The sequence below is a fragment of the Lutra lutra genome, chromosome 2 (genome assembly GCF_902655055.1).
Source record: "Lutra lutra chromosome 2, mLutLut1.2, whole genome shotgun sequence".
Taxonomy (NCBI): domain Eukaryota; kingdom Metazoa; phylum Chordata; class Mammalia; order Carnivora; family Mustelidae; genus Lutra; species Lutra lutra.
This window is the reverse complement of record NC_062279.1, coordinates 198,169,305-198,195,843: the sequence shown is the minus strand read 5'-3', so window position 1 is coordinate 198,195,843 and position 26,539 is coordinate 198,169,305. Positions and strand designations below refer to the sequence as shown.

Here is a 26,539-nt window from a genome sequence, read left to right as displayed (position 1 = left end):
GTATGGAGTTTCCTCAACAAGCTAGAAAATAGAAATACCCTATAATTCAGTAATTGCACTGCTAGGTATTTACTCAAAGGATACAAAAAATACAGATTTTAAGGGAACACACTGCACCCTGTGGTTATAGCAGCATTAGCAACAAGAGCCAAAGTATCCAAATGTCCATCTGCTGAGTGGATAAAGAAGTAGTGGTACATATATCTATATCTAAATATAGATAGATATACATATACACATATACATACCTATATATAGGTAGATATGATATAGATAATATAGAAATCTACATATAGATATAAATATAGATATAATATGGATGATATAGATATAGATATAGATATATATAACTCAGCCATGCAAAACAATAAAATCTTGCCATTTGCAATGGTGTGGATGGAGCTAGAGTGTATTATGCTTAATGAAATAAGTGAAAGAAAGACAAATACCATATGGTTTCACTCATATGTGGAATTTAAGAAAACAGATGAACATATGGCAGGGGGAGAAATGAGAAAGGGAAATAAACCATAAGAGACTTTCAACTACGGAGAACAAACTAAGGGTTGATGGAGGGAGACAGGTGGGGATAAGCTAGATGGGTGAAGGGTACTAGTATGGAGGGCACTTGTTAGGATGAGCACTGGGTGTTACATGTAGAGTAATGAATCACTGAATTCCAATCCTGCAATCAATACACAGTGTGCTAATTAACTAGAATTTAAATGAAGATTTTAAAAAAAAAGCTCAAAGAAAGTTGATATGGATGGAGGGAGAAAGTAGAGTAATAAGTTTAAAATACTAGTCAGGATCACTGGGGGGCCATTTCAGAGAATACAGATTTTAACATATATAAAAGAGAAAGTTATTGAAGTATTCTACTAAATACTGGCATCCTCTGAAATAGACTTTCTGGAAATCTGGAACTTTTATTTGTAGAAACTTGGTTACAGCAGTGTGAAAATGATGGTATGGGTATTAGAAGGTTATTGCAGGAAATCCAAATTGGATATGAAAATGGCTGGGATTAAAGTCATAGAAAACACTGACAAAGATTAGATCGATATACAACGTGGGAGTAGAATTCATAGAATGGTGATCAACTGAATAATTGCTCAATCCTATTTTTATTAGTCAAATTCTTATGATATTGAAAATAACCTTTTAAGCAAAAGGATTATAGATGAAGTAATTGTCCTAAATATCATTGGATCCAATTCTACATGAGGTAGTGGCTTCCAGGTGTGGGGAGCAAGCAAAAAAAAAAAAAAATGGAATTTTACATTACAAATAGTCTTGTACAAGAAAGCAATGAAATTAGAATTGGATGTGCAGGAAGGAAGAATAAGATTATCAAGTTATCTTTTACAAGACTTGCCTTTTCTATTCTGTCTCATTTCACTATAACATGAATCTGATCTAGAATCAGAACTTGAATTCATATCTGTAGTAAAAGCAAAAGAAAAAGTTTATTCTTTTTCTCTTAAACATAGACACGATTTAGCCAAATGGCACTAAATTTAGCATAAGACTGTTCGGATTTAAATGTTCTCCCTGCCCTAATGCACAAAATCTGATTTTGGCAAAAGGTGATTTCTCCTCCTGCATTTCCTAGCAGTGTTGTCAGTGAAAGGAATACTAGAAAGACTGTTCTGTTCAAATGAACATTGAATAAAACCAAAGAAAAATTTATCCAAAAAAATCCAGTCTTAATTGAATATGCATCACATGGTGATGGATTTTCTTAAGATCATTTAGGAATTATTCTCAATTTGTGTTTAAGCTTTTTTATTTTCATATCCTCCAAAAGAAAAACTAACTCATTTTGTTGAGTTATTGATTTTTTTTAACAAATCACCTGCATTTGATTTTAACCAATAAACAAAATATGTACTTCAAAGTTCAGCTCAACCTGCTATGAATTGATTGAGAGCACTAAGGAAGAGATTTGTGGGATTGTGAACTTGGTTTCAGCCCAGGTTTAGTTAGAGCAAGAGCTGATCATGATGACCATGAAAGGTTTCTATGTTCTTTTCATGCTGCATCTGTGTTTCTTTGGCTCTAGAAAGACTGGGGAAGTACTTGTGTGGTCCTCAGATTCTAGTCACTGGATTTATCTAAAAGTTATTCTGGATCAGCTCCAACTTCATGGACTTGAGAAAACTATCTTGGTGCCTTCACCAAATCATCTATTTCATCATACCAAGATTCACTTTAATGTGGAGATCCTTCAACTTCCAATAACTAAAGAAAGTCTCATAGAAGAGCTTGACACCATTCTCTACATAGCTTCTTTTGAGCTGCCAAAACTTTCATGGTGGGATAGATAAGCAAAACTGAGGCAAATGAACAAGAGATTTTTCAGGAATGTGACAGTGTTATCACAAATAAAGAGTTACTCAGCAGACTACAGGAAGCTAAGTTTGATATCCGTTTTGCTGATTCCTTAAGCTTTTGTGGGGAGTTGTTGGCTGAGCTCCACAATATTCCATTTATCTATTCTTTTTGGTTTTCTTATGGGAATGTCATTGAGAGACTGTATGCTCAACTTTCCACCCCGTCTTCATTTTTCCTGGCAGCACATCAGGACTGAGAGACAGCAAGATTTTGTACAGAGGCTGGAGAATTGATTATTCTACATAATGAGTGATATTATGTTTTCATATTTTATATTTCTAGAATGGGATGTGTATTAGAACAAAATTTTAGCTGAAAGAAATTTGCATGTAATTAGGATTCTTACTTACATCACATGTAAAATATATGTATTTATCTGACTGTATAAGAACTTTAAAAAGATATTTTTAAGTGAGGACCCAAGCTTCTGCAGTTAAACAGTTTTAAGTGAAAAAAAATTCTTTTTTGGTTTGTTTTTGATTATTGAGTACTTACAAATGATTGGGAAAAAAATGAATATTCTCTATATTTACACGTAAATCCTGATTGCTGGTACTAATTTTTTTGGAGTATCTGTAAAACCATGAGTGCTTAATCTGAGCAGTGTGCTTAATATCCATAATCTGGGACTATTTCTCTCTTGTTTACTTCTGCTTTCATACACCCTGTTTTCTTTCTGACTAATTTTCTTTTTCTCTGGCTTTCTGTTTGGATCCAGTATAGTTTGTGTTGTTAGTTCTAAGCCTTAACATGTGATGAACACAAACCTAGAAAATAAATATATCTTGGTTTCATCTGCTCTTGTCTCCCAAATGGTAAAATATGAAAGATTTTTCCCTAAATGACCAGGTTCCCAGACTTTTATATCTCATTATTTTGTTTTTGTTGTTGTATTCAAAATTGCATTAGAGATCACTGTTTCTTATTTCAGAAATTTCTTTTACCCTGCTTTTTAAAAAGATTTTTTATTTATTTATTTGACAGGGAAAGAGAGATTACAAATAGGCAGAGAGGCAGGCAGAGGGGACAGGGGAATCAGGCTCCCTGCTGAGCAGGGAGCCTGATGCAGGGCTCAATCCCAGAACCCTGAGATCATGACCTGAGCCAAAAGCAGAGTCTTCCCACTGAGCCACCCAGGTGCTCCATCTTTTACCCCTTCTTATCTCTACATTCCCACTATAGTTTAGTTCAGTGGGAATTTCAATTATAATCCTTTTCCACGAAGACTGGGAATTTTTACTGTTATTGCTTGTCTTGTTTTACATTGCAAAGAGCTATAAAAATAGAAAATATCCTCATTATCATTTTATGCCTGCCTCATCTGCTGACTATGAAGTCTGTATGTCTTGGATTTCGTACATTCTTGTCTTCCTCTTAAAGTATATTTTAAATCCAAAATCACTCTTCTCAACAAGTTTGTCCCTGGGCATTACTATTGGCATCTTAACAACAACAAAATAATCCACTAACCTCCCTATGAAGTTGCGTGTTTTCTTTTTTTTTCTTTTTTTTTTTTTTTTTGGTTTGTTTTTATGACCCTGAAGATTTAAAATATTAGTACCTTACATTTAAATTTTAAAATGGCCCAGTATTGCCCTTGAATTACATTTTTTGTGAGGAGAGATATTTTCACATTATACATAAACTGTTCCACTTTGCTTTTAGATGGCAGTTATAGGTTTCACAGACCAGGAGAAATGGGTTCTCAATAATAAGGGAAATTCCCACTAATTATTGATCTACAAGTTAAAATTATTTGGTAAATATAAAAAGTAAATGTTTCCTTAAAATGATACCATGTGGTCTTTGAGAAAAAAATGAATCCCATCTCATTTCTGTAAAAATAACAGTCTTTTAACTCATATGAAATTAAATTATATTTTTATTTTTAATTTTTTTATTTTAAATTTTTTATTTTTAATAAACATATAATATATTTTTATCCCCAGGGGTACAGGTCTGTGAATCACCAGCTTTACACACCTCACAGCACTCACCATAGCACATACCCTCCCCAATGTCCATAACACCACCACCCTCTCCCAACCCACCTCCCCCCATCAACCCTCAGTTTGTTTTGTGAGATTAAGAGTCACTTATGGTTTCTCTCCCTCCCAATCCCATCTTGTTTCATTTATTCTCCTCCTACCCCCTTAACCCCCCATGTTGCATCTCCACTTCCTCATATCAGGGAGATCATATGATAGTTGTCTTTCTCCGATTGACTTATTTCGCTAAGCATGATACCCTCTAGTTCCATCCACGTCATCACAAATGGCAAGATTTCATTTCTTTGATGGCTGCATAGTATTCCATTGTATACATATACCACATCTTCTTTATCCCTTCATCTGTTGATGGACATCTAGGTTCTTCCCATAGTTTGGTTCTTGTGGACATTGCTGCTATAAACATTACGGTGCATGTGCCCCTTTGGATCACTATGTTTGTATCTTTAGGGTAAATACACAGTGATTGCTGGGTTATAGGGTAGTTCTATTTTCAACATTTTGAGGAACCTCCATGCTGTTTTCCAGAGTGGTTGCACCAGCATGCGTTCCCACCAACAGGGTAGGAGGGTTCCCCTTTCTCCACATCCTCGCCACATCTGTCATTTCCTGACTTGTTAATTTTAGCCATTCTGACTGGTGTGAGGTGGTATCTCATTGTGGTTTTGATTTGTATTTCCCTGATGCCGAGTGATGTGGAGCAGTTTTTCATGTGTCTGTTGGCCATCTGGATGTCTTCTTTGCAGAAATGTCTGTTCATGTCCTCTGCCCATTTCTTAATTGGATTATTTGTTCTTTGGGTGTTGAGTGTGCTAAGTTCTTTATAGGTTTTGGACACTAGTCCTTTATCTGATATGTCGTTTGCAAATATCTTCTCCCATTCTGTCAGTTGTCTTTTGGTTTTGTTAACTGTTTCCTTTGCTGTGCAAAAGCTTTTGGTCTTGATGAAATCCCAATAGTTCGTTTTTGCCCTTACTTCCCTTGCCTTTGGGAAGGCTGAGGCTGAGGTCGAAGACGTTGCTGCCTGTGTTCTTCTCAAGGATTTTGATGGATACCTTTCTCACATTGAGGATCTTCATTAATTTTGAGTCTATTTTCTTGTGTGGTATAAGGATAGGATCCAATTTCATTTTTCTGCATGTGGCTGTCCAATTTTCCCAACACCATTTATTGAAGAGGCTGTCTTCGTTCCATTGGACATTCTTTCCTGCTTTGTTGAAAATTAGTTGACCATAGCGTTGAGGGTCTATTTCTGTGCTCTCTATTCTGTTCCATTGATCTATGTGTCTGTTTTTGTGCCACTACCATGCTGTCTTGATGATGACAGCTTTGTAATAGAGCTTAAGTCTGGAATTGTGATGCCACCAACTTTGGCTTTCTTTTTCAATATTCCTTTGGCTATTTGAGGTCTTTTCTGGTTCCATATAAATTTTAGGATTATTTGTTCCATTTCTTTGAAAAAAATGGATGGGATTTTGATAGGGATTGCATTAAATGTGTAGATTGCTTTAGGTAGCATAGACATTTTCACAATATTTGTTCTTCCAGTCCAGGAGCATGGAACATTTTTCCATTTCTTTGTGTCTTCCTCAATTTCTTTCATGAGTACTTTATAGTTTTCTGAGTATAGATTCTTAGCCTCATTGGTTAGGTTTATTCCTAGGTATCTTATAGTTTTGGGTGCAATTGTAAATGGGATGGACTCCTTAATTTCTCTTTCTTCTGTCTTGTTGTTGGTGTAGAGAAATGCAACTGATTTCTGTGCATTGATTTTATATCCTGACACTTTACTGAATTCCTGTACAAGTTCTAGCAGTTTTGGAGTGGAGTCTTTTGGGTTTTCCACATATAGTATCATATCATCTGCGAAGAGTGATAGTTTGACTTCTTCTTTGCCGATTTGGATGCCTTTAATTTCCTGTTGGTGTCTGATTGCTGAGGCTAGGACTTCTAGTATTATGTTGAATAGCAGTGGTGATAATGGACATCCCTGCCATGTTCCTGACCTTAGCAGAAAAGCTTTCAGTTTTTCTCCATTGAGAATGATATTTGCGGTGGGTTTTTCATAGATGGCTTTGATAATATTGAGGTATGTGCCCTCTATGCCTACACTTTGAAGAGTTTTGATCAGGAAGGGATGCTGTATTTTGTCAAATGCTTTTCAGCATCTATTGAGAGGATCATGTGGATCTTGTTTTTTCTTTTATTAATGTGTTGTATCACCTTGATTGATTTGCAGATGTTGAACCAGGCTTGCAGCCCTGGAATAAATCCCACTTGCTCATGGTGAATAATCCTTTTAATGTACTGTTGAATCCTATTGGCTTGTATTTTGGTGAGAATTTTCGCATCTGTGTTCATCAAGGATATTAGTCTGTAATTCTCTTTTTTGATGGGATCCTTGTCTGGTTTTGGGATCAAAGTGATGCTGGCCTCATAAAATGAGTTTGGAAGTTTTCCTTCCATTTCTATTTTTTGGAACAGTTTCAGGAGAATAGGAATTAGTTCTTCTTTAAATGTTTGGTAGAATTCCCCTGGGAAGCCATCTGGCCCTGGGCTTTTGTTTGTTTGGAGATTTTGGATGACTGTTTCAATCTCCTTACTGGTTATGGGTCTGTTCAGGTTTTCTATTTCTTCCTGGTTCAGTTGTGTTAGTTTATATGTCTCTAGGAATGCATCCATTTCTTCCAGATTGTCAAATTTGTTGGCATAGAGTTGCTCATAGTATGTTCTTTTAATCGTTTGTATTTCTTGGGTGTCAGTTGTGACCTCTCCTCTTTCATTCATGATTTTATTTATTTGGGACCTTTCTCTTTTCTTTTTGATAAGTCTGGCCAGGGGTTTATCAATCTTATTAATTCTTTCAAAGAACCAGCTCCTAGTTTTGTTGATTTGCTCTATTGTTTTTTTTTTTTTGGTTTCTATTTCATTGATTTCTGCTCTGATCTTTATGATTTCTCTTCTCCTGCTGGGTTTAGGCTTTCTTTCTTGTTCTTTCTCCAGCTCCTTTAGGTGTAGGGTTAGGTTGTGTACTTGAGACCTTTCTTGTTTCTTGAGAAAGGCTTTTATCACTCCATATTTTCCTCTCAGGACTGCCTTTGCTGTGTCCCACAGATTTTGAACCATTGTGTTTTCATTATCATTTGTTTCCATAAATTTTTTCAATTCTTCTTTAATTTCCTGGTTGACCCATTAATTCTTTAAAAGGACGCTGTTTAGTCTCCATGTATTTGGGTTCTTTCCAAATTTCCTCTTGTGATTGAGTTCTAGCTTCAGAGCATTGTGGTCTGAAAATATGCATGGAAAGATCCCAATCTTTTGATACCAGTTGAGACCTGATTTAGGACCCAGGATGTGATCTATTCTGGAGAATGTTCCATATGCACGAGAGAAGAATGTGTATTGTGTTGCTTTGGGATGAAATGTTCTGAATATATCTGTGATGCCCATCTGGTCCAGTATGTCATTGAAGGCCTTTACTTCCTTGTTGATCTTTTGCTTGGATGATCTGTCCATTTTGGTGAGGTGAGTGTCAAAGTCCCCTACTATTATTGTACAATTGCTTATGTGTTTCTTTGATTTTTTTATTAATTGGTTTATATTGATGGCTGCTCCCACATTAGGGGCATAGATATTTAAAATTGTTAGATCTTCTTGTTGGACAGATCCTTTGAGTATGATATAGTGTCCTTCCTCATCTCTTATTATAGTCTTTGGCTTAAAATCTAATTGATCTGATATAAGGATTGCCACCCCTGCTTCCTTCTGATGTCCATTAGCATGGTAAATTGTTTTCTACCCCCTCACTTTAAATCTGGAGGTGTCTTCAGGTCTAAAATGAGTTTCTTATAGGCAGCATATAGATGGGTTTTGTTTTTTATCCATTCTGATACCCTGTGTCTTTTGATTGGGGCATTTAGCCCATTAACATTCAGGGTAACTATTGAGAGATATGAATTTAGTGCCATTGTATTGCCTGTAAGGTGACTGTTACTGTATATTGTCTCTGTTCCTTTCTGATCTACTACTTTTAGGCTTCTCTTTGCTTAGAGGACCTCTTTCAATATTTCCTGTAGAGCTGGTTTGGTGTTTGCAATTTCTTTCAGTTTTTGTTTGTCCTAGAAGCTTTTTATCTCTCCTTCTATTTTCAATGATAACTAGCCGGATATAGAATTCTTGGCTGCATGTTTTTCTTGTTTAGTGTTCTGAATATATCATGCCAGCTTTTCTGGCCTGCCAGGTCTCTGTTGATAAGTCTGCTGCCAATCTAATATTTTTACCATTGTATGTTACAGACTTCTTTTCCTGGGCTGCTTTCAGGATTTTCTATTTGTCACTAAGGCTTATAAATTTTACTATTAGGTGAAGGGGTGTGGACCTATTCTTACTGATTTTGAGGGGGTTTCTCTGCACCTCCTGGATTTTGATGCTTGTTCCCTTTGCCATATTAGGGAAATTCTGTCCAATAATTCTCTCCAATATACCTTCTGCTCCCCTCTCTCTTTCTTCTTCTTCTGGAATCCCAATTATTCTAATGTTTTGTTTTATGGTTTCACTTATCTCTCGAATTCTCCCCTCGTGGTCCAATAGCTGTTTGTCCCTCTTTTGCTCAGCTTCTTTATTCTCTGTCATTTGGTCTTCTATATCACTAATTCTTTCTTCTGCCTCATTTATCCTAGCAGTGAGAGCCTCCATTTTTTATTCCACCTCATTAATAGCTTTTTTTATTTCAACTTGATTAGATTTTAGTTCTTTTATTTCTCCAGAAAGGGCTTTTATATCTCCCGAGAGGGTTTCTCTAATATCTTCCATGCCTTTTCGAGCCCGGCTAGAACCTTGAGAATCGTCATTCTGAACTCTAGATCTGACATATTACCAATGTCTGTATTGATTAGGTCCCTAACCTTCAGTACTGCCTCTTCTTCTTCTTTTTTTTTTTTTGTGTGGTGAATTTTTCATTTTGTCCAGATAAGAGTATATGAGGAACAAAGAAAATACTAAAAGGGTGGCAAAGACCCCAGGAAAATACGCTTTAACCAAATCAGAAAAGATCCCAAATCATGGGGGGGAGAAGGGGGATAAAAAGAGGTTCAGAAAAAGAAAGGAACAATTAAAAAAAAGAAAACGAATAAAGAAAAAATATAAAAAAGAAAAAGATATACATATTAGATAAACTAGTTTAAAATGTTAAAAAAGAAAAGGGTAAAAGTTAAAAAAAATTTAGCAGAAGAAGAAAAAATAAATCGAAAAAAAATTAAAATAACTGCAAGACTAAAGAATCATGGGGAGAAAGCCATGGGTTCCGTGCTTTGCTTTCTCCTCCTCTGGAATTCTGCTGCTCTCCTTCGTATTGAACCTGCACTCCTTGGTAGGTGAACTTGGTCCTGACTGGATTTCTTGTTGATCTTCTGGGCGAGGAGCCTGTTGTAGTGATTCTCAAGTATCTTTGCTCCAGGCGTAATTGCACCGTCCTTACCAGGGGCCGGGCTGAGTAATCAGCTTGGGTTTGCTTTCAGGAACTTTTGTTCCCTGAACGCTTTCCGTAGAGTTCCGGAGGATGGGAATGAAAATGGTGGCCTCCCAGTCTCCGGCCCAGAGGAGCCAAGAGCTCGGGGCCCCACTCCTCAGTGTGCCCTCAGAGAATAGCGCCCAATTTCTCCCGTCTCCCTGGCTTCCAGCCACGCTCCAAACTCACTGAGCCTGAGACCGGTTCAAGGTAACGCCGAGCTAAGAGCTCACTCCTCGGCTCTGTCTCTGTAGCTGGCTTCCCTGTTATATACCTACAAGCTCTGCGACACTCAGACACCCCTGATCCTTCTGTAACCCTGCAGGACCTGAGGCCACACTGACCCTGCATGGGCTTCACCCCAGTTTAGCCTCTGGAGCGATGTCCCTCAGTGGAACAGACTTTTAAAAGTCCTGATTTTGTGCTCCATTGCTCTGCCGCTTGCTGGGTGCTGGCCCCTCCCCCTGTGGTCTATCTTCCCATCGCTTTGGATTCACTTCTCCGCCAGTCCTACCTTCCAGAAAGTGGTTGATTTTCTGTTTCTAGAATTGCTGTTCTTCTTCTCTTTGATCTCCCATTGGATTTGTAAGTGTTTGCAATCTTTAGATAAGCTATCTAGCTGATCTCCTGCTACCTGAAGTAGTCTCAGCCTGCTACTTCTTCACCATCTTGACTCCAAACCTAAATTGTATTTTTAAGCAAGAAAGACAGTACTGAAGTCAAGTAATGACTTGAATAAAATCAGCTTTATCTTCAATAATCTTTCTTTAAATGCTCATTTTATAAACATCTACTGCATTCTAAGCAGTGTCCCAGTCACTGGACATATAAATATGAATAATAAAATGATCTGAGGGAAATTTCCTTTTTCTCTCTCTTTCTTCATACACACATATCCACACATATATGAATACGTTTATCTGTTTAGGTCAATACATTTATGTTACATTTATTTATGTATACACACACACTTATATATATATATATGTGGATACATATATATATATACACACACACACGCACACATACAAGTATTTATAAATATACATATACATGTTCCCATAGCAGGTCTGGGACATTAAGTAACCATACATTCAAACAAGATTTACTGATCTTAAATCTAGAACAAAAAATTGGAAGCACCTGGGTGGCTCAGTGGATTAAAGCCTCTGCCTTTTCTCAGGTCATGATCTTAGGGTCCTGGGATGGAGCCCTGCATCAGGCTCTCTGCTCAGCAGGGAGCCTGCTTCCTCCTCTCACTCTCTGCCTGCTTCTCTGCCTACTTGTGATCTCTGTCTGTCAAATTAATAAATAAAATCTTTAAAAAAAATTAAGAAACTATAGAAAAGCCAGTGGGGAAAATGTTCTCCCACCTGTTAAAAAACTGACCCTAAACACTTTTGTGTTCACAACTGTGATGTTTTATTGAGTATCTGTTCTGCCAGTGATAGAGGTAGATGAAGGCCATAGTTTCTTTCCCCCATTATCTCATGATCAGTTAATATGTTACAACAAAAGCATCACAGACAGAATTCTGCTACATTTTCATATATTTATAGCAAGTAGGTGAGTAGTAAAATCAATAAAATCTTATCTTTTTGTCCACCTAATCACTCTAATGCATATTGTGAAGGATTCTTTGATCACTTGACTTGCTCACTAATGCTGCTAAAGACAGCCTTCAGCTAGCTTTCTAGCAGGAATCTTGGCACCAGAACCTTCTGTTAACTCCTTAGACACAAAAGAGAATCAAAGTTCTGCCTGAGAGTCCCATCCCAAAGTGTGTTATGTCTCTGGATTCCCTAGATACTATTTATTTATCTATTTTTGCAAGGGCAGAAATGCTGAATAATATTTTCCACTAACCCACAAATATCACTCTTAACATCACTGAAGGAAATATTTCTAATCTTCCTTAGGCAATGTAACTAATACTCCAGTGTAGCTTTTATTTTTAAAGATTTATTTGTTTTAGAGAGAGAGAGTGAGTGTGAGTTGGGAGAGAGATTGAGGGAGAGGAAGAGAATCTCAAGCAGACATCTTGCTGAGTGCAGAGCTAAAATCCCAGGACTCTGAGATCATGATCTTAGCCAAAGTCAGGAGCTGGACGCTTAACCAACTGAGCCATGTGGGCGCCCACACCCCAGTGTGTGTGTGTGTGTGTGTGTGTGTGTGTGTGTGTGTACATACATGTTTTCCAGAGTGGCTGTACCAGCTTGCATTCCCACTAACAGGAAAGGAGGGTTCCCCTTTCTCCTCATCTTCACCAACATCTGTCATTTCCTGACTTGTTAATTTTAGCCATTCTGACATGTGTGAGGTGGTATCTCACTGGGGTTTTGATTTGTATATGGTGAAGGGAACAAGAATCAAAATCCAGGAGACAAAGAGAAACTCCCCAAATCAATAAAAATAGGTCAACAGCTCATCATCTAATAGTAAAACTTACAAGTCTGAGTGACAAACAGAAAATCCTGAAAGCAGCTCGGGAAAAGAGGTCTGTAACATACAATGGTAGAAATATTAGATTGGCAGTGGATCTATCCACAGAGACCTGGCAGGCAAGAAAGGACTGGCATGATATATTCAGAGCACCAATGAGAAAAATATGCAGCCAAGAATACTATATCCAGCTAGGCTGACATTGAAAATAGAAGGAGAGCTAAAAAGCTTCCAGGACAAACAAAAACTAAAAAAAATTGCAAACACCAAACCATCCCTATAGGAAATATTGAAAGAGGTTATTAAGCAAAGAGAGAGCCGAAAAGTAACAGAACAGAAAGGAACAGAGACAATATACAGTAACAGACATCTTACAGGCAATACCATGGCACTAAACTAATATCTTTCAATAGTTACCCTGAATGGAAATTGGCTAAATGCACCTATCAAAAGACACAGGGTATCAGAATGAATAAAAAGGAGATCCATCAATATGCTGTCTACAAGAAACTCATTTTAGACCCAAAGACACCTCCAGATTTAAAGTGAGGGGTGGAAAACAATTTACCATGCTGATGGACATCAAAAGCTGGGGCAGCAATCATTGTATCAAATAGATTAGATTTTAAGCCAAAGACTATAATAAGAGAAGAGGAAGGATACTATATCATACTTAAAGGGTCTGTCCAACATGATCTAACAATTTTAAATATCTATGCCCCTAACATGGAAGCAGCCAACTATATAAACCAAGTAATGACAAAATCAAAGAAACACATCAACTGTAATACAATAATAGTAAGGGACTTTAACACTCTCCTCACTGAAATGGACAGATCATCCAAGCAAAAGATCAACAAGGAAATAAAGGCCTTAAATGACACACTAGACCAGATGGACATCACAGATATATTCAGAACATTGCACCTCAAAGCAAGAGAATACACATTCTTCCTTAGTGCACATGGAACATTCTCCAGAACAGATCACATCCTGGGTCACTAATCAGGTCTTAACCAGTACTAAAAGTTTGGGATCATTCCCTGCATACTTGTAGACCATGATGCTCAGAAACTAGAACTCAATCTCAAGGGGAAGGTTAGAGAAAACTCAAATACATGGCGGCTAAAGAGCATCCTACTAAAGAATGAATGGGTAAACCAGTAAATTAAAGAAGAATTGAAAAAAATCATGGAAACAAATAAAAATTAAAACAAAACTGTTCAAAATCCGTGGGACACAGCAAAGGTGTCCCTTAGAGGAAAGTATATAGTGTGATACAAGCCTCTCTCAAGAAAGAAGGAAGGTCTCAAGTACACAACTTAACCCTACACCTATAGGAGCTGGAGAAAGTACAGCAAAGAAAACCTCAACCCAGCAGAGGAGAAACAATAAGGATCAGAGCAGATATCAATGAAATAGAAACCAAAAGAACAATAGAACAGATCAATGAAACTAGGAGTTGGTTCTTTGAAAGAATTACTAAGATTGATAAACCCCTGGCGAGACTTATCCAAAAGAAAAGAGAAAGGACCCAAATTAATAAAATCATGGATGAAAAAGGAGAGATCACAACTAACACCAAAGAAATACAAGCAATTATAAGACCATATTATGAGCAACTAACTATACGCCAGTAAATTTGACAATCTGGAAGAAATGGATGTATTCCTAGAGACATATAAACTACCACAACTGAACCAGTAAGAAATAGAAAACCTGAACAGACCCATAACCTGTAAGGAGATTGAAGCAGTCTTCAAAAATTTCCCAGCAAACAAGAGTGCAGGGCCAGATGGCTTCCCAGGGGAATTCTACTAAACATTTAGAGAAGAATCAATACCTATTCTCCCAAAACTCTCCCAAAAAATATTAATGGAAAGAAAACTTCTAAACCCATTCAATTTGGTCAGCATTACCTTGATCCCAAAAGTCAGACAAGAACCCCATCAAAAAAGAGAATTGCAGACCAATATCCTTGAGAAACACAGATGTGAAAATTCTCACCAAAATACTAGCTAATAGAATCCAAGGGTACATTAAAAGGATTATTCACCATGAATAGTGGGATTTATTCCTGGGCTCCAAGCTTGGTTCAACATTTACAAATCAGTCAATATGATACAATACATTAATAATAAAAAAAAAAGAACAAGAATCATATGATCCTCTAATAGATGCTGAAAAAGCATTTGGCAAAGTGGGGCATCCCTTCTTCATCAAAACTCTTCACAGTGTAAGGATACAGGGTACATACCTCAATATCATCAAAGCCATCTATGAAAAACCCACAGTGAATATCATTCTCAGTGGGGAAAAACTGAGAATTTTTCCCGTAAGGAACATGACAAGAAGTCCTTTATCACCACTGCTATTCCAAATAATATTAGAAGTCCTAGCCTCAGCAATCAGACAACAAAAAGAAATTAAAGGCAGCTGAATTGGCAGGAAGAAGTCAATCTCTCCCTCCTTGCAGATGATATGATAATTTATGTTGAAAACCCAAAGCCTCCACTCCAAAACTGCTAGAACTCATACAGAAATCCAGTCAAGTGTCAGGATATAAAATCAACACACAGAAATCAGTTGCATATCTATACACCAACAGGACAGAAGAAAGAGAAGTTAAGGAGTCGATTCCATTTACAGTTGCACCCAAAACCATAAGATACCTAGGAATAAACCTAACTAAAGAGGCAAAGAACCTGTACTCAGATAATTATAAAGTGCTCTTGAAAGAAATTGAGGAAGACACAAAGTAATGGAAAAGCATCCCCTGCTCATGGATTGGAAGAACAAATACTGTGAAAATGTCTATGCTACCTAAAGCAATATACACATTTAATGCAATCCCTATCAAAATATCATCATTTTTTTTCAAAGAACTGGAACAAATAACCCTAAAATTTATATGGAACCTGAAAAGACTCCAAATTGCCAGAGGAATGTTGAAAAAGAACGCCAAAGTTGGTGGCATAAAAATTCCAGACTTCAAGCTCTATTACAAAGCTGTCATCATCAAGACAGTATGGTACTGCCACAAAAACAGACACATAGATCAGTTAAACAGAAAAAAGAGCCCAGAAATGGACCCTAACCTTTATGGTCAACTAATCTTTCACAAAGCAGGAAAGAATGTACATGGAAAAAAGACTGTCTTTTTAACAAATGGTGTTTGGAAAATTGGACAGCCACATGCAGAAGAATGAAAATAGGTCATTTACTTATACCACACACAAAAATAGACTCCAAATGGATGAAAGACCTCAATGTGAGAAAGGAATCCATCAAAATCCTTGAGGAGAACACAGGCAGCAACCTCTTTGACCTCAGCCGCAGCAACTTCCTCCTAGAAACATCACCAGAAGCAAGGGAAACAAGAGGGAAAATGAACTATTGGGAATTTATCAAGATCAAAAGCTTTTGCAGAACAAAGGAAATAGTCAACAAAACCAAAAGACAACCAACAGAATGGGAGAATATATTTGCAAGTGACATATCAGATAAAGGGTTAATATCCAATATCTACAATGAACTTATCAAATTCAACACCCAAAGAACAAAGAATCCAATCAAGAAATGGGCAGAGGACATGAACAGACATTTCTGAAAAATAGACACCCAAATGGCCAACAGACACATGAAATAGTGCTCAACACACTCGGCATCAGGGAAATACAAATCAAAACCACAAGGAGATACCACCTCACACTAGTCAGAAGGACTAAAATACAAGTCAGGAAATGAGGAATGTTCACAAGGATGTGGAGAAAGGGGAACCCTCCTACACTGTTGATGAGAATGCAAGCTGGTGCAGGTACTTTGGAAAACAGTATACAGTTTCTTCAAAAAGTTGAAAATACAGCTACCCTATGACCCAGCATTAAACTAATGGGTGTTTACCCTTAAGATACAAATGTGGTGACCCAAAGGGGCACATGCACCTGAATGTTTATAGCAGCAATGTCCACAATAGCCAAACTATGGAAAGAACCTAAATGTCCATCAGCAGATGAATGGATAAAGAGGATGTGGTATATATATACTATGGAATTCTATGCAGCCATCAAAAGAAATGAAGTCTTCCCATTTATAATGACATGGATGGAACTAGAGGGTATTATGCTAAGCGAAATAAGTCAATCAGAGAATCATATGGTCTCTATGATATGAGGAATTTGAGAGGCAGGGCTGGGGGCTGTGTGGTAATGAAGGAAAAAATGAAGCAAGATGAGACCAGGGAGGGAGAAAAACTATGAGACTCTTAATCTTAGAAAACAAATTAAGAGTTTTGGGGGGTGGTGAAGGGGAGGGATGAGGTGGCTGGATTATGGACGTTGGGGAGGGTATGTGCTCTGGTGAGTGTTGTGAATTTTGTAAGTCTGAGGATTCACAGATCTGTACCCCTGAATCTAATAATACATTATATGTTAATAAAAAATAAAAATAGGGCACCTGGGTGGCTCAGTGGGTTAAGCCGCTGCCTTCGGCTCAGGTCATGATCCCAGGTCCTGGGTTCAAGCCCCACATCGGGCTTTCTGCTCAGCAGGGAGCCTGCTTCCTCCTCTCTCTCTGCCTGCCTCTCTGCCTACTTGTGATTTCTCTCTGTCAAATAAATAAATAAAATCTTTTAAAAAAAATAAAATAAAAAAATAAAAATAAATAAAAATAAAAATAAAAATTTCCTAAATAACTCTGTCTTTACAGTGAGTATTCCAAATACTTTCTGGTCTTACCTGAAAATTCAGTTTTCCCTATAATCTTTTAAGTATATTCTATTCATTCTACCATACTTATATTAATGAGGACCCAGGTATAGGCTTGATCTATTTTCTCCTCTCTTCTCACCACATTTCCAAACATTTCCTTTTGCATACAAAAAATTATCAATAATTTAAATAATTTAAAAAATTATCCTCAATATTATGTTTTTAATCTGTACTATCAATGACCTATGCTCCCTAATGCCAACTGTCAAGCTTTTAGGAAAAACGCCCATTCACAGAGGCATCTTGTGCTCCACCTAAGTTCTGGGTTTACTCTGGGGAGCTTAATTTTCATGATAAGGACACAAAACAAAATCATGTCAATTTGTTCAATGGCATTCTTAATTTTAAACCACTGCTTAAGACAAAAGGTTGATATCCAGGATCTATAAAGAACTCCTCAAACTCAACACACACAAAACAGATAATCATATCAAAAAATGGGCAGAAGATATGAACAGACACTTCTCCAATGAAGACATACAAATGGCTATCAGACGCATGAAAAAATGTTCATCATCACTACCCATCAGGGAGATTCAAGTTAAAACCACATTGAGATATCACCTTACACCAGTTAGAATGGCCAAAATTAGCAAGACAGGAAACAACATGTGTTGGAGGGGATGTGGAGAAAGGGGAACCCTCTTACACTGTTGGTGGGAATGCAAGTTGGTGCAGCCACTTTGGAGAACAGTGTGGAGATTCCTCAAGAAATTAAAAATAGAGCTTCCCGGGCGCCTGGGTGGCTCGGTGGGTTAAGCCGCTGCCTTCGGCTCAGGTCATGATCTCAGGGTCCTGGGATCGAGGCCCGCATCAGGCTCTCTGCTCAGCAGGGAGCCTGCTTCCCTCTCTCTCTCTCTCTGCCTGCCTCTCCGTCTACTTGTGATCTCTCTCTGTCGAATAAATAAATAAAATCTTAAAAAAAAAAATAGAGCTTCCCTATGACCCTGCAATTGCACTACTGGGTATTTCCCCCAAAGATACAGATGTAGTGAAAAGAAGGGCCATCTGTACCCCAATGTTTATAGCAGCAATGGCCACGGTTGCCAAACCGTGGAAAGAAACAAGATTCCCTTCAACGGACGAATGGATGAGGAAGATGTGGTCCATATACACTATGGAGTATTATGCCTCCATCAGAAAGGATGGATACCCAACTTTTGTAGCAACATGGACGGGACTGGAAGAGATTATGCTGAGTGAAATAAGTCAAGCAGAGAGAGTCAATTATCATATGGTTTCACTTATTTGTGGAGCATAACAAATAGCTTGGAGGACAAGGGGAGATGGAGAGGAGAAGGGAGTTAAGGGAAATTGGAAGGGGAGGTGAACCATGAGAGACTATGGACTCTGAAAAACAATCTGAGGGGTTTGAAGCGGCGGGGGGTGGGAGGTTGGGGGATCCAGGTGATGGGTATTGCACAGGGCACGGATTGCATGGAGCACTGGGTGTGGTGCAAAAATAATGAATACTGTTACACTGAAAAAATAAAAAATTAAAAAAAAGAATTTAAATATAATAAAATCAGCATTTTAAGTTGGAAAAAAAAAGATGTAATTTATGTGTCATACAATTCTTCCTTTTAAAATACACAATTCCGTTCTTTGTAGATCCGTAATGCTATGCAGCCATCACTACAATTTCATTTTAGAACATTTTCTTCTTTTTATCTTAAAGATTTTTGTTCTTTCTTTATTTTTTTGACAGAGTGAGAGAGCATGGTAAAACACAAGCAGGGGGAAGAGCAGGCAGAGGGAGAGGAAGAAGCAGACTCCCCACTGAGCAGGGTGCCAGACACAGGGCTCAATCTCAGGACCCTGGGATTGTGATCCAAGTTGAACGCAGATGCTTAACCAACTGAATGACCCAGGTGCCCCAAATTTTATGACATTTTCATTAACCCTTCTAAAAAATGCCATATCCATTAGCAGTCATTCTTTACTTCCCCCTCCTCTCAGCTTCTGACAACCAGTAATCTACTTTCTGTCCCTATTTGCCTGTTCCAGAATAATCTTACTCCATTTCATATAAATAAATCATATACTCTCTGTTCATATGTGTGTGTGTGTGTGTGTGTGTGTGTGTGTGTGTGTGTGTATGTTGTGTGTTTCCTTCTTTGGCTTAGCATAATGTTTTCAAGGTTCATCCATGTCGTGGTATATATCAGTTCTTCATTATCTTTTATTGCTAAATGAGATTTCTTTATATGAATATACTTCATTTTCTTTACCCATTCATCAGTTGATGATCATTTGGGTTGTTTTCATTTTAGCTACTATGAATAATGCTGCTACGAACATTCTTGTATAGGAAGGAGGAAGTCAGAATCCTCATGCTTCTAAATCAGCAGGCAAAAAAGAAAATAACTGTGCTGTGCTATCTGGGTGATTGATCCTGACTACCAAAGGAAAATTGGATTACTACTCCACAGTGGAGGTAAGGAAGAATATGCCTGGAATATAGAGTTTGCTAACTTTATGTAAGGATGGAAGTAAGTTGTGAAAAAGAATGTATCCATAATTTGCTTTAGAATTTTTCATCATAGCCAATGATGTATATGTGTGATTGTTCATTAGCTTTAATTCACATGCCTGAGAAAATTAACATTTGACCCAACTAAATTATATTTATATAGTTCACAAGAGTTAATGATGGCACTATACACACACACACACACACACACACACACACATACACACACACACACATAGCCAAACTATGGAAAGAACCTAGATCTCCATCAACAGATGAATGGATAAAGATGTGGTATACATATACTATGGAATACTATGCAGCCATCAGAAGAAATCTGATGAAATCTTGCCATTTGCAATGACATGGATGGAACTAGAGGGTAGTATGCTAAGCAAAATAAGTCAGTCAGAGAAAGACAAGAATCATGTGACCTCTCTGATCTGAGGAATTTGAAAGAAAAGGTTTTGGGGGGGTGGTGAAGGAAAAAATGAAACAGGATGGGATCGAGAGGGAGGAAAACCACAAGAGACTCTTAATCTCATGAAACAAACTGAGGGTTACTGGCAGGTGGAGAGGTAGGGATAAGGTGGCTGGGTTATGGACATTGGGGAGGGTATGTGCTACTATGAATGCTGTGAAATGTGCAAGCCTGATGATTCACAGACCTATACCCCTGGGGGAGATAATACATCACATGTTAATAAAAAAGCATAAAAGAAATTAAAAATTGCAGAACCAAAGGGAAAAACATTCAATATCACAGACTAGAAGAGGTAATAGTTTTAAAGTGTCCATACTACTCAAAGCAATCTACAGAGTCAAAGTAATCTCTAACATACCACCAATAGCATATTTTATAGAAACAAAAGAATACTAAAATTGGTATGGAACCACAAAAGACCCCAAATCACCAAAGCAATTCTGAGAAGGAAGAACAAAGCTGGATGTATCACAATCCCACATTTTAAGATTTTAAGATATACTACAAACTATACTAATCAAAACAGCATGGTTCTGGGACAAAAGCAGACACAAAAATAAGTGGAACAGAATAGAGAGCTCAGATAGAAACTCACACTTATATGGTCAATTAATCTAAAAGGCATGAAGACTATATGATGGGGAAAGTCAGTCCTTTCAATTAATAGTGCTGAAAAAACTGTACAGATACATGTAAAAGAATAAAACTGAACCACTTTCTTATACCATACACAAATATAAGCTCAAAATGGATGGAAGACCTAAATGTGTGACATGAAATCATAAAGCTCCTAAAAGGAAATAAAGGCAGCAATTTCTCTGACATTGTTTGCAGCGACATTCTTCTTGAATGTCTCCTCAGGCAAGGGAAACAAAAGCAAAAATAAACTACTGGGACTATACCAAAATAAGTTTTTGCACAGGGTAGAAAAGCAACAGCAAACCAAAAAAGCAAGTAACAGAATGAGAGACGATATCCACAAATGACATATCCAAAAGGGATTAATATCCAAAATATGTAAGGACTTATACAATGGAACACCAAGAAATGAAATAATCCCATTAAACCATGGGCAAAGGACCTGAATGGACATTTCCCAAAGAAGACAGAGAGGAAGGGATGCCTGTCTGGCTCAGTAAAGCATGAAGCTCTTGTTCTCAGGGTCATGAGGTCAAGCCCCGCATTGGGCATGGAACCTTTTTCAGAGGAGGAAGGAGAAAAAGGAAGAGAAGGAGGAGGAGGAGGAGGAGGAAAGAAGAAGAAGGAGAAGAGAAGGAGGAAGAGAAATAAAGGAGGGCACATAAAAAAACTCCACATACTTTGTCTTTCTCCGATTGACTTATTTCGCTAAGCATGATACCCTCTAGTTCCATCCACGTCGTCGCAAATGGCAAGATTTCATTTCTTTTGATGGCTGCATAGTATTCCATTGTGTATATATACCACAACTTCTTTATCCATTCGTCTGTTGATGGACATCTAGGTTCTTTCCATAGTTTGGCTATTGTAGACATTGCTGCTATAAACATTCGGGTGCATGTGCCCCTTCGGATCACTATGTTTGTATCTTTAGGGTAAATACCCAGCAGTGCAATTGCTGGGTCATAGGGTAGTTCTATTTTCAACATTTTGAGGAACCTCCATGCTGTTTTCCAGAGTGGTTGCACCAGCTTGCATTCCCACCAACAGTGTAGGAGGGTTCCCCTTTCTCCGCATCCTCGCCAGCATCTGTCATTTCCTGACTTGGTAATTTTAGACATTCTGACTGGTGTGAGGTGATATCTCATGGTGGTTTTGATTTGTATTTCCCTGATGCCGAGTGATATGGAGCACTTTTTCATGTGTCTGTTGGCCATCTGGATGTCTTCTTTGCAGAAATGTCTGTTCATGTCCTCTGCCCATTTCTTGATTGGATTATTTGTTCTTTGGGTGTTGAGTTTGCTAAGTTCTTTATAGATTTTGGACACTAGCCCTTTATCTGATATGTCATTTGCAAATATCTTCTCCCATTCTGTCAGTTGTCTTTTGGTTTTGTTAACTGTTTCCTTTGCTGTGCAAAAGCTTTTGATCTTGATAAAATCCCAAAAGTTCATTTTTGCCCTTGCTTCCCTTGCCTTTGGTGATGTTCCTAGGAAGATGTTGCTGCGGCTGACGTCGAAGAGGTTGCTGCCTGTGTTCTCCTCGAGGATTTTGATGGATTCCTTTCTCACATTGAGATCCTTCATCCATTTTGAGTCTATTTTCATGTGTGGTGTAAGGAAATGATCCAATTTCATTTTTCTGCATGTGGCTGTCCAATTTTCCCAACACCATTTATTGAAGAGGCTGTCTTTGTTCCATTGGACATTCTTTCCTGCTTTGTCGAAGATGAGTTGACCATAGAGTTGAGGGTCCATTTCTGGGCTCTCTATTCTCTTCCATTGATCTATGTGTCTGTTTTTGTGCCAGTACCATGCTGTCTTGATGATGACAGCTTTGTAATAGAGCTTGAAGTCCGGAATTGTGATGCCACCAACTTTGGCTTTCTTTTTCAATATTCCTTTGGCTATTCGAGGTCTTTTCTGGTTCCATATAAATTTTAGGATTATTTGTTCCATTTCTTTGAAAAAAATGGATGTTACTTTGATAGGAATTGCATTAAATGTGTAGATTGCTTTAGGTAGCATAGACATTTTCACAATATTTATTCTTCCAATCCAGGAGCATGGAACATTTTTCCATTTCTTTGTGTCTTCCTCAATTTCTTTCATGAGTACTTTATAGTTTTCTGAGTATAGATTCTTAGTCTCTTTGGTTAGGTTTATTCCTAGGTATCTTATAGTTTTGGGTGCAATTGTAAATGGGATGGACTCCTTAATTTCTCTTTCTTCTGTCTTGTTGTTGGTGTAGAGAAATGCAACTGATTTCTGTGCATTGATTTTGATCTCCCTGATATGAGGGAGAGGAGATGCAACATGGGGGGTTGAGGGGGTAGGAGAAGAGTAAATGAAACAAGATGGGATTGGGAGGGAGACAAACCATAAGTGACTCTTAATCTCTCAAAACAAACTGAGGGTTGATGGGGGGAGGAGGTTGGTAGAGGGGGTGGGGTTATGGATATTGGGGAGGGTATGTGCTATGGTGAGTGTTGTGAAGTGTGTAAACCTGGCGATTCGCAGACCTGTACCCCTGGGGATAAAAATATATGTTTATAAAGCTGTAAAAAAAAAAAAAGAAAAGAAAGGATGAATACCCAAGTTTTGTAGCAACATGGACGGGACTGGAAGAGATTATGCTGAGTGAAATAAGTCAAGCAGAGAGAGTCAATTATCATATGGTTCACTTATTTGTGGAGCATAACAAATAGCATGGAGGACAAGGGGAGATGGAGAGGAGAAGGGAGTTGAGGGAAATTGGAAGGGGAGGTGAACCATGAGAGACTATGGACTCTGAAAAACGATCTGAGAATTTTGAAGGGTGGGGGGTGGAGGTTGGGGGGCACCAGGTGGTGGGTATTGTAGAGGGCACGGATTGCATGGAGCACTGGGTGTGGTGCAAAAATGAATACTGTTATGCTGAAAAAATAAAAAAATTAAAAATAAAAATAAATAAAAATAAAAGAACTAAAAAAAAATAAACTCCACATACTTTGAATGTGATATGTATTATATACTGTATTATTACAATAAAGCTAGAGGAAAAGGAAAAAAAAATATATGATCCAGTGATTCCACTACTGGGCATTTACTTAAAGAAAACAAAAGCACTAATTCAAAAAGATATAAGCACCTTATGTTTACTGTAGCATTATTTTGCCATAGCCAGCATATGGAAGCAACCCAAGTGTCCATTAATAAATCAATGGATAAAGAAGATGTAGTATATGTAGACAATGCAATATTATTCCACTATAAAAAAAATAATGTTAACTTGCCATTTGTGATCACATGGACAGACTGTGAGAGTATTACGCTAAAAGAAGTAAGTCAGAGGGAGAAAGACAAATATCATATGTTACCACTTACATATGCAACCTTAAAAAAAAAAAAGAAGAACAAAAGCAGAAAGACCCATCAATACAGAGAACTGATGGTTGCTTAAAAAAAAAAAAAAAGAACAAGAGAGGGAAAGCAAAATGGGTAAGGAGAGTGGGAGATACAGGCTTCCAGTTATTAAATGAATGTCAGGAGGATAAAAGGTACAACATAAGGAATATAGTCAAAGTTATTGTAATAGTTGTGTACTGACAAATAGAATCTACACTTTTGAGAATAACATAGCAGATAGACTTGCTGAGTCACTGTGTTGTAACCTGAGACTAATGCAACATTGTGGGTTAACTATGCTTTTAAAAAAGGAATAAAAAAGATTTTTAAAAGCCCTCACCACACACACATACACACACACACACACACACACACACAAAATCATGAGGTGCTGGATGTGTTAAATAATCCTGTGGTGCAAACATTTCACAGTATATAAGGTAAGCAAGTCAGCATGTTGTACACCTTAAATATGCACAATGTTGTACCAATGAAATCTCAATAAACTCAGAAAACAAATTTTTAACATAAAAGATTATGCTAATTAAGGGAGCCAATCACAAAAGACAATATGATGTATAATTTCATTTATATGAAATGCACAGAACAGACAATAAATATGACAAAAAGTAGATAAAATGTTGACTAAGGCTGGGAGATGCAGAAAATGCAGTTTCATTATAGGGTAAATGTTCCCATCTGGGGTGATAAAAGTGCTCTAAAATTGATCATCATGGTGGTCACACAATTCTGTGACTATACTATGAACCACTGAATTGTACACTTAAAATCTGACAATTGTATAGGATATGAATTACATGTCAACCAAATTTTTATGAACAAAACAAAATCTCTTGAACCATCATATCCACAAAATATAATTCACCTGTAAAATAACTTTAATTCTTGTGTCAGTGAGACTACAGGCAGTGACCTCTCACCACTGTCACTAACATTCTCCCAAAATATATTACAATAGACAGGTGACTTGCACATGTTAGGTCATTGTCTCTTAGCCAGATGATAGAATTTATAAGCATCAAACAGATATTAAACGCATTTGTATACAAACGGAATCATTTGCCTTTACCTTTTTCCATTTGCCACCAAATAATCTGACTGTTCACATAATCTGTTTACTTCGAAATGTAAGAGTTATACTTTAACTTACTGAGTGATTTCTCCTTGACTATAAATACAAGCAATAGGACAAGGGAACAGGAATTTGCAAAGAAGCATTGCATTCCACCAGGATGTCTACAAAGTGGATTTCCGTTCTGCTGCTGCTACAGCTGAGTTGTTACTTCAGCTCTGGAAGTTGTGGAAAGGTGCTGGTGTGGCCCACAGAATATAGCCACTGGATCAATATGAAGACAATCCTCAATGAACTTGTCCAGAGAGGTCACGAAGTGACTGTTCTGACATCTTCAGCTTCCATTCTTGTTGATCCGAGCAAATCATCTGTTATCAAATATGAGATTTTCCCTGCATCCATACTTAAAGATGATTTTAAGGATTTTTTCAGCAAAATGCTCGATATGTGGATATATAACTTGCCAAGAGACACATTTTGGACATATTTTTCACAAATGCAGGAAATGTTTTGGAAATTTTCTGACTGTATTCAAAAGCTCTGTGAAGATGTAGTTTTGAACAGGAAGCTCATGACAAAACTACAAGAATCAAGGTTTGATGTCATTCTTGCAGACACCGTTGGACCCTGTGGTGAGCTGCTGGCTGAGCTACTTAAAATACCTTTAGTGTACAGTCTTCGCTTCTCTCCTGGCTATGCAGCTGAAAAGGAAGGAGGACTTCCTTTCCCTCCATCCTATGTGCCTATTATTTTGTCAGAATTAAGTGATCAAATGACATTCATGGAGAGAGTAAAAAACATGATATATGTGCTTTATTTTGACTTTTGGTTCCAACCACTTAATAAGAAGAGTTGGGATCTGTTTTACAGCCAAGTACTAGGTAAGTCATGTTTCTAATTGGTAGCATGAAGTCAATTCTTAGTGCCTAGGAAGATGAGTTTGTATGAAGTAAAAGGAATTTCTCTTTTATAAGAGAAATGATGAAATTATAATATACAGTGGTCTCCCAGTCTCACAATTATTATGGAAAGACTTATATGACAGGACCAGATCCAACCATGTCATCCATTACTGAGTACATTACAGTCCAGGAATTCAATAACCACAAATTAAAGCACTAAGGTTTTCTTGAAGCAATTACATATCTATTCATTCTGTGTTTATTTGTAATACTTTAAATTTTTAAAAAATTTTTCTGGATAAAGTGTTTTAAACTTCCTTTGTTATTTATTAAATACAGGTTGAAAATATTACCTTTGATATGCTTCACTTTTTAGAATAATTTTGAGAATAATAGAATAATGACAGCATATTGAGTCAAATTTCCCATATAACCGTTG

The 26,539-nt window shown here is 37.4% G+C and overlaps 1 protein-coding gene across 2 annotated transcripts in view; it reads left to right on the top strand.

Moving 5' to 3' along the window:
* LOC125093783 (UDP-glucuronosyltransferase 2B31-like) overlaps positions 1-26,539 on the top strand; it is a 97,418-nt gene that overhangs the window by 51,095 nt on the left and 19,784 nt on the right. Inside the window, exon 1 of one of the 2 annotated variants that reach the window (XM_047719444.1) lies at positions 25,332-26,079. The exons of the other annotated variant lie outside the window; for it this stretch is intronic. Coding sequence (XP_047575400.1) covers positions 25,359-26,079 — 721 coding nt within the window. The 5' untranslated portion in view covers positions 25,332-25,358. Of the gene's footprint in view, positions 1-25,331; positions 26,080-26,539 lie in introns of those variants that run through there. 2 annotated transcript variants of the gene reach the window in all.